The 10,205-nt window shown below is 33.8% G+C and overlaps 1 protein-coding gene across 1 annotated transcript in view; it reads right to left on the minus strand.

The window, feature by feature from the left end:
- Positions 1–8,386: 8,386 nt before the first annotated feature.
- The window catches only part of cplx4c (complexin 4c), an 8,529-nt gene continuing 6,710 nt past the window's right edge, over positions 8,387–10,205 (minus strand). The window contains exon 3 of the mRNA XM_016485401.1: positions 8,387–8,645. Coding sequence (XP_016340887.1) covers positions 8,421–8,645 — 225 coding nt within the window. The 3' untranslated portion in view covers positions 8,387–8,420. The remainder of the gene's footprint in view (positions 8,646–10,205) is intronic.

Below are 10,205 nucleotides of genomic sequence, written 5' to 3' on the forward strand. Positions count from 1 at the left end.
ATGTGTGTGTGTGTGTATATATATATATATATATATAATTATTTTTTTATTAAAAAGAAAGACATTTATTTGCTCAGCACATTGAATTATATGAGGCCATGTACAAACTGGACATTACTTACACTCCATTCAGCATTTCCAATTTCTATTGACTTTCTATTAATTTCCAAAGCTTTAAATATGAAAATATTCATCACTGATGAATTCACTGTTGGTGTTTATTAACTGACTGTATAATAGATTGGCTTTACCTGCTCATAATTACTCTAAATTGACCCCATGTAGCTCATTAGACTCAGAACCGACCTCATCAAACGATGCCACACTTGAGCTCAAACTGGCAACAAACTGCTCAGACTCTTTATTAATTGTTTTAAACATGTCTTCCTCGTGTTATCGGCGACTCGCGTCAGTTCAGTCCTGGAAAGTCTCGGCCTGTGATGGTTTCTTTAAAGCCAGTTATCCAGTTTAATACTCCTGAGACTGACTGACACGGAGATCAACCCTCGTATTAATGAGACTACAGAATCTTCTAGATTTTCCCAGCCTTAATGAAATCTAAAGCTAAGTTTAAGAAGCCTTGGATGACCAATTAGGATCTCTAGAATGAAGAAAGGGATACGATTTTCCCTTGATTTATTAACACCTTCCCTTCGTTAATTAATAATTTTTAATATAATCTTCAAAGACACCACTGACTGTATTTATTTTGCCTCATTGTGATGTTTATATGATAATGTGTGATTTATGTATATGATTTTATTACAGATATAGCTGGCAGCATCAGGGACATGAACCAAATAAAACCACACTGATGTACTTTAAGGTAAGAGTCACTGTATAAAGTGGGTAGATTTTAACTGTTTTCTCAGGACCAAAACATTATGCATATATACAGTGGGTACGGAAAGTATTCAGACCCCCTTCAATTTTTCACTCTGTTATATTGCAGCCATTTGCTAAATTTACATTTTAATTTTTGTTTTACTTATAGTAATTTTGTTGTGTGTTTTTGTTGTCATTTTATAGTTTTTATTAATTTTTAAGTTTTAGTTATTTTAGTACATCAAGTTAAACTAAACTAAACTAAACTAAACTGAGATTTATGAAATAAAAAGTATATATATATTTTAGTTCATGTTTATTTTATTTCATATAACAAAGATTTTTTTAAAGGTTTTAGTTTTAGGTGATATAATAACCCTGCAGTGAATAGTTTGATATTTTTGTCACCTTTTACATTTTTCTGTTGCATGATTTGCCTTGACTTTTTACTGTTTAAATTATGCTGAAATTATTAGAATGTTTAAATGGCAGGTTCTATTGTGACAACCTGAGCCACCATTGTGCACTTTTTTTTTGTAAACAAGATGTTAAGGTGTGTATCTGTACAGAAATTGATGTTTAAAATGAAACCCACTTTTCATTTCACTTAAGTGCATTGCAAATACATATAGTTTGTGATTGCACAGGTTTTGTTGCATGTGTTCAGGATGGTCAGGGCTAACGCACATTGACAGCAGCCATGTTTACTGCCCTCTTAATGGACCCGGAGCCTGCTGTCAGTTTGACCTCAGCTTAAAACACAGCAGGCAAAAGACAAGAGCGATTTATTTCCATTCCAGTGTTCGAGTCTAAACACAAAACAGTCTGACTTCAAGTGATTGCATCCGTGAGTGTCACTACAAATGGACAGATGTGATTCGAGGGCCAAATCATTTTCTAGACGAGCCAATTACAGACTTTGCACTGATAAACTCTGGGATTTTCTAACAAACCCCAAGGAGTCTCTTGGAGTGGGATTTTTCTGATAAAAGAGGCTTTTAGGCCATCTGGGCATCAGTGAAAGGCTTTTAATGCCAAACCAGAGCAAGAAGTCAGAGCAGTTTTTCTAATAACTAATTGAGTTATTCATTATTGTTTTGTATTGTGTATATTTCTGAGCATTTTGGGTTGCTCTGATGTTATAGAGTAATATATGTTACTCTTTAGGTGAATCTGAGAAAATTACTCTAAAAAAGGGGTGTAGAAACCATTTTCACTCAGATATTGCTAGTAAATTACACAATTAATTAAAGAAATGGCAAGTAACACATTGAATTAAACGTGACAGTTTTAAGTTGAAAGACTGAAGTAGTATTTTCTTGTAAAAAATTACTTCACAAATGTTTTAATATTAAAAAATTATTTTTACAGTGTAGGCGCAAAAATTATAGCCTATTTGTCAAAACATAAGTGGGATACGTAATTGGATTTGACAGTTTTAAGTTGAAAGACTGAAGTAGTATTTTCTTGTAAAAAAATTACTTCACAAATTTTTTAATATTAAAAAATTCTTTTTACAGTGTAGGCGCAAAAATTATAGCCTATTTGTCAAAACATAAGTGGGATACGTAATTGGATTTTTAAATTGTTCATCTAATCATTGCAATAATGATTCAATAAACTGAATTGCATTTATTATTTCTTTTGCATTACATTAAAAAATTATGTAGAAACAATTTTCACTCAGAAATTGCTAGTAAATGGCACAATTAATTACAAAGAAATGGCAAGTAAAATGTTGAATTTAAACGTGAAATTTATGAAGTAGAAAGACTGGAATTGTATTTTCTTGTATAACATACGTCAATAATCTTTGTTTAACTTTGAAAAGTTCTTGCATGCTTTTTTTCTTAGCCACTTCTTTTGCTTTCTTACAAAACTGTTTTTCCTTCAGGAAATGCAAATCTAGTCAACAAAGGCAATTCTACATTTGTTGTTGTTGTTGTTTTTTGTTTTTACATTTAGTTTAGGTTTTGCATGTTGATTTACTGTAATAGCACTACATTTGTAACTACAGTACATGTATCTCTACAGTATATCGGCTTCTCACAAATCAATGAACTGACCTGTGTTAATGAAAAACTGCCGTGCATACAGGCGTCTGGACGTGACGCACAAGACTGGCCTGTTAAATTTACCCTGTAGATAATCCAATCACACCCACAAACCCTAAATTAAATGTTGGTTTCTTCTGAACCCATGACCGGTTGAAAGCATAATTGTACACTCTAAAAAATGCTGGGTTAAATACAACCCAGTGCTGGGTAAAATAGGTCACGTACAAGATGTCCATTTTCTTTACACCCGAAACATTTCATTGAATTCGTTGTGACATAAATCACATAATTGAAACTTTCATGACTAAAATTTAAAGTCAAATCCAACTCTTCAGTGTTGTCTTTTAAAATCATATAGACATAGCGTCGGAAGGACACCACATGTTTCAGCAGGGAAGATTTACTCCCAATTGCAATCATTTTTATTGTCGAAACTAATTTGCCATAACGCGACAGCATTTCCGCCAAAACCTCATTTGTTATAAATGGAGGCACATTCGATAACGTTACACGTTTCGACGGGGCTGAAAGGGGAAGCACCTGAGTAAAAATTCCATTAATTTCTACACCTGTTTCCACCAGTTGATTCGCCAATTCAATCGTCTTAACAAATATAACAACGGCACTATTCATCCTTGAGGCTGACAAAATATTCTCACAACCAATTAACGTACCTACAGCCAAACTACATTCGTCCACTCCAAACACTGAATCAATTTTGACCGCATGCCGTCTAGTTAAGTGGCTAAAGCTCTCCTTCCCTGGAAACGCCATGAACCCAGCACTTCAACCACTTCACCACTAATTACAAAAACAACAAAAAAATATATATATAAAGAAAAAAAGAAGGAAAGAAAGAATAAACACTCGCACCTCACACTCCTGCTCACACACTCTGCACTCAACGCTCCTACCACTCACTCGCACATGCGCAAACAGACAGAGAGAGAGAGAGAGAGAGATGATAGATAGATGATAGATAGATAGATAGTCAGATAGATAGATAGATAGATATTTTTCAGATAGATAGATATTTTTCAGATAGATAGATAGATAGATATTTTTTCATATAGATAGATATTTTTCATATAGACAGATAGATAGATAGATAGATAGATGATAGATAGATAGACATTTTTTCATATAGATAGATATTTTTCATATAGACAGATAGATAGATAGATAGATAGATGATAGATAGATAGACATTTTTTCATATAGATAGATATTTTTCATATAGATAGATAGATAGATAGATCGATAGATCGATAGATTGATTTTCTCGACACCAAGGACAAGAATGAAAGCGGATAACTAATCCTGTTATGGCTGAAAATCAAATTAAACCAAGTGGAGTAAACTCGTGCCTTCAGCCTTCCATGTATGTAAGTAAATGACACACATGCTTTTGATGATTTTTTGTGGGTGTTTCCTGTCAAGCAGCTCTGTTAAAGCCGGACAAATGGATTTTGTGTGTGTAATTTTAGGTTGCTGATGACGTCAAATCCTGGTGAGACACTGCCATGCTTTGGTGTTCCAGTAGGATTAATCTACTGCTTAGTCTTTATGCGCTAATTAACTCCACCTACTCCATCCTTCCATATACCCACTGCTCACAGAGAATGTAGCTTTTCAATTCCATCACTTGCTCACCAATGGCAGTGAATGGGTGCCATCAGAATGAGAGTCCAAACAGCTGATAAAAACATCACAATAATCCACAAGTAATCCACACCACTCCAGTCCATCAGTGAACATCTTGAGAAGACAAAAGCTGCATGTTTGCAAGAAACAAATCCACCATTAAGGCATTTTAATGTTTAAACTGTTGCTTCTGGCTAAAATATAACTCCATAATCCATAATAACACTTCCTCCAGTGAAAAAGTCCATCTCCTTTTGTCTCTCACATCAGAATCCAGCCACAAGACCATGGGAACCAGACGAGTCCTCTGCACCGGTGTTGCAGCCTGGAATTAAACCACGCCATGCTGGTTTCGTCTGGCCAGAGGAGAACTGTTGCCCCGACTGAGCCTGGTTTCTCCCAAGGTTTTTTTCTCCATTTCTGTCACCAATGGAGTTTCGGTTCTTTTGGCTTGCTTAGTTGGGGACGCTTGACTGTTTGCACAGACACTATTGAAAGAGAGCTGACCTGGATGATGACATCACTGAATCATCAATGAACTGCCTTTAGCTGAAAAATGACTCTGTTATTGTCTTATTGCATCATTGACAAACTATTTTTCTGTTTAACTCTGTAAAGCTGCTTTAACACAATCAGTATTGTATGCTATACAAATAAAGGTGACTTGACTTGACTAGAGCTGTTTTGGACTGTTTTCACTTGTAAACGGTGCTTGATCTGTGCAGATTTTGTCTCCTGATTCATATGAGAAGACTTGTTTCACTGGAGGAATCGTTATTATGGATTATGGACTCGTATTTTAGCTGGAAGCAACAGTTTAAAACATCTTAATGATGGATTTGTTTCTTACAAACGCAGCTTTTCTCTTCACAAGAAGTTTGATGGACTGGAGTGGTGTGGATTACTTATGGATTATTGTGATGTTTTTATCAGCTGTTTAGACTCCCATTCTGACGGCACCCATTCACTGCAGAGGATCCATTGGTGAGCAAGTGATGCAATGCTACATTTCTCCACATCTGATGAAGAAACAAACTCATCTACATCTAGGATGGCCCGAGGTTGAGGATATTTTCAGCAAATTTTCGTTTTTGGGTGAAATACTTCTCTAAAGGAATATATGGTATGACCATCATACTTGTCAAAAAAAAAAAACATGATAATACCTTATTCTTTCTGTGTTTGTCTTTCTCTGGATGGTTAATGGGCTCTTCACATGAATGCTTTGGAGCAGGGTTTTAGCATGTAGCTGGTATTTGTTACCAAAACAAGTCTTTATCTGTAGAAAGATTTAACTATGCTATCTAAGCATCTCATGTCTATCCAAAGAACTAATGTCTTGATCTGTAGGAAGTTTTATGAACTAATGCTGCTAAGTAAGCAATCCTGTGTCTGTGGTTATCTGGTTATCTATTCTTAGGCTTTGTTGTGATGCATGTGCAGAAAAGAGATAGAAGAGATCATTTGCTGTCCATTGTGAAGAAGAGACTCTTGTTCATCATGATAAACATTTATGGATGGAAGAAAAGTCCATCCATTGCAATGCTCTTTTAACATTCAAGTCTCCTGTAATCTATTTTCAACTAGTACTGAATTGATCTTAAAGGAATGTTCATCCAAAAATACAAAATCTGTCATTGTTTATTCAGACTCAAACATAAAAGTTTTACATTTACATTTATTCATTTAATCAACACTTTTTTTTCTCCATACAACATAAGTTTCTAGTAAATGGGACATTCAAACTTAAAAAATGATAAAAAGCACCATATGTTTCCATACATCTTTACATTCATTATAGTGCATTATATTCCATTATATAGTGCAAGTGAATTTTCATTTTTATGTAAACTGTTCCTTTAAAATTCCATTTCAGTATTTGAGTTTATAAGGTTTTTACAGTTGCGGTCATACGTTTACATGCAACTTGCAAAATCTACAAAATGTTGATCATTTTAAACAAAATAGGAGGGATCATAAAAAATGCATGCTGTTTTTTTTTTAACTATCCAATTTTTCTTTTTTTATTTAATACTGAAGCTATTTCACTTAACAGATGCATAGTCCAAAAACAAAATAATACCTGAATTTACACACACACAAAAACCCCCTGGTTCAAACGTTTACAGGCATGATTCTTAATACTGTGTGCATCTTCTTCATATTTGAACCCTTTCCAACAGTGACTGTATGATTTTGAGATGTATTATTTTCACACTAAAGACAGTTGAGGGACTCGTACACAATTAAGGGTACAGACAGCAGAAAAAATTTTCATCCTTTTCCAAAGTTTTTATGCATGTAGTTTGACTCTGATTGTAGGTGGTGGTTTATCACAAAGGCAGTTTAATTAGTTTTGCTTCATAATGAAGTTTGATTAGCTGATAGTGTTGTCCCAGTTATCTACTTTTTACATTCTTCACTTTGAGATTGTCGTCAGGTTCTGATGGTTACTTCATTATAGGGTTAATGTTTGGGGTCAGGCTTGGAATTAGGTAAAGGTTAAGTCTTGAAACAATGGTTAACCGTACCTAAACGTAAGGTTTAAGGAATCGTAAGTGACATTTTGGTCTCAAGGTTTAGAAAATAGATGTTGAATGTAAAAAAGTGCAGAAAAGTCCAGCTCTTCAAGAGTTAAATCATGCTGTAAAAGTTAAATCATGCGTGTAAGCAAGTGACCAACAAGTACTGATCAACTGCATACATACAATTTGTGTAGGATTTTCTTTAAAACAATTTTCACTTAGAAATTGCTAGTAAATTTGACAAATAATTACAAATAGATGGCAACTAACACATTGTATTAAACAACATTTTGAGACTGAAATAGTATATATATTTTTTGTTAAACATACTCCAGTAATCTTCGAAAAATAATTTTTTACAGTGTACTCAAATGCAAAACCTCATTTGATCAGAAACATTATTAAAAATCATTATAATGCTTTATAATGTTATTAATCTTCAGTACTTTAAATACAATCAAACACATGGACTCATTTTTTATGTAAATATGGCAAATACTTTATTTTGAATTCATGCTGACAATAGAATAATACAGTAAAGCATATTAAATTAATCTGGAAATGTAATGCTGACTAAAAACATAAAGAAAGAAACAATGAAGCCATATATAAAAAAAAAAATATGTAAAACAATTCCCAAACCAATTGTGGACTTCAACCCATCAATAAATAGCCGGATGATTTCTTACAAGAAACAAAATTTAAAAAACATATTTTTTGCATTGCATTTTTCCATTATTTTATTGAAAGTTAAGCACATTTGTTATGCAACTTCTCATTACTGTAATGTGGAAAAAAGAATGATATTTTATTTAAATGATCACATTTTCACATGATTCTTAATTTTAGTGTTTCATTAGTGCAAACTACTTCAGATGAAGCAACATTATTTTAACATGTCCACTGATGCTTATTGTTTTTCAGAAAAAGAGCAGATATCCACAGCTTTGCATTGCTTTGCATGGTTCATCCAGGTAGGACATGAGTTCAGTCAGATTTTAGAGTTCAGTTTGGACAACATTCATATTTGTTAGTTTATTTTCCTCTGATATAAGTTGTCTGATTAACAGAGGATGTTAATCCAGAATGTCCTGCTTGGTTGAAGCATGTAGAAAGCCTTGTAACCTCTATAGTATATTGCACTATTACCCTCTTAAAGGGACAGTTCACTCGAAAATGAAAATGCAGTCACCTTTGTGTCATTGCATACCTGTATGTTACAAATGTTGTTCAGAATAAGATGTATAAGTCATACTACAGGTTGAAGGTGAATAAATTAGGACAGAATTTTCATTTGAGTAAAATATTCCTTTATCATTTAAAAGATTTTTAAAAAAATCCATACTTGTTGGTTTGTTTAACCGAATAATCACATCATGACACATTTTTTTTCCGCTGTCTGTTTGACCTCCGTCATTGTGCTCTGAGCTTTGGCTTTGATCGAATCAAAGTCCACGTCCATGTTCTGGAGTTTTCCCAGAAAAGAATCGTTCATCTCTTCCTGTTCCTCGTCTTCATCCACCATCTTTGCCAGCTCCTCGGGAATGTCCAGGTCATCTCCGGCCATCTGGACGGTGGCTTCATCTTGAGCACTCTGTTTACAAACAACGTCAGGTTAAAAACAGGCATAATAAAACTGTTTTAACCTTGTACATATGAAATAATAGTCTGTTTGAAATGGAACAGTTTAGACATAATATAAAAACAAAAATATTCATATGCGTGTTGTATCCTACTTGATCCATCAGGATTTTAAGGCTCATATAGGCTGATACATCAAGAATATGGAGGAAAAACAGCTCAGTTTTATTTAGAGACCCAAACTGAGCAAAAATGTGCAATTTGGTGCAGATGCTGATATTTATATGATCAAAAAGTGATGAAAATCTGATGCCTGTAATGTAAAATAATGAGATTTTTATAACAGTATAGCAGATACTTACATAAAATGATATAAAAATCAGTCATCACTCCATATCTCTAATAATGTGTCTAGTAAGATGATATTTAGATGCTTAGTTTGATAATCAAAGCATATAATGTGATGCAATGCAATACAATGATGATTTTATATAGCAGGATTATATAACAGGATTTTATAGATAATCAAGTAAATTTACGTTGCTTCAGTCCAGTAAGTGTTCATCTGGAAATATTATTAATATTTAATAAGTTATTCTAACATTTACTTGATAAACATCAGTAAAGATTTCACAGCAAAAATACACATGCAGCACAAGCTTAAAGGGTTAGTTCACCCAAAAATGAAAATTAGGCTGTGTTTTACTCACCCCCGAGGCATCCTAGGTGTATATGACTTTCTTCTTTCAGACAGATCCAGTCAGAGTTATATTAAAAATGATCTTTGATCTTTCAAGCTGTTTAATGCCACTCAGCGGGTGTTGCATTGCTTCAGTCGAAAAGAACTTAAATAAAAATCGCCCATCCATAAAAAAAGCATCTCACACGGCTCCGGGGGGTGAACAAAGGCCTTCTGTAGCGAATCGATGCGTTTTTGTAAGAAAAATATCCATATTCAAAACGTAATAATCACTTGAATCTAGCTTGCGCTCACTGTAAAACACAGCCTAATTTTCATTTTTGGGTGAACTTACCCTTTAAGCTGGACGTTTGTACAATTACATTAAAAGACCTTTTATTGGATAAAAAACTCTAAACTATCAATCAGACGACAGAAGGCATGTCGATTGTGTGGCAAGAGGTTTTTCAGCAAAGTTTTCATCAAGTTGCTCATTTAGAGGCTTTAGAAATTTGATACAGTAGCTTTAGTTTTAACTTAGTTTGGATTTCATAAACATTTCAATATATTAACAAATGTCACCCCAAAATCAAATCAGTGCAATCTGGACATGTTATTCGTGAGATTATCCCAGCATGTTATATTATTAATCATATAAATAATATAAATATAATTATTTCCAGTTGGTTATCATGATGAACCTGTGATCTGTTACCTGTGGTATTCTGTATTTGTCACGCATCAGCACTCGTAAGTTTGCTCGCTCGGCTTTTTTTGTAGCAAACTCCTGGTCCCTGGCGATTCTGTCAATAAAACATGCAACATGTTAATGCATTGTTTATTTAAAGTTTTTACGACATTAGTTCATGTTAGACAACAGCTAACCAGATCTAC

Source organism: Sinocyclocheilus anshuiensis, unplaced genomic scaffold, assembly GCF_001515605.1.
Source record: "Sinocyclocheilus anshuiensis isolate Anshui unplaced genomic scaffold, SAMN03320099.WGS_v1.1 scaffold293, whole genome shotgun sequence".
NCBI classification, from domain to species: domain Eukaryota; kingdom Metazoa; phylum Chordata; class Actinopteri; order Cypriniformes; family Cyprinidae; genus Sinocyclocheilus; species Sinocyclocheilus anshuiensis.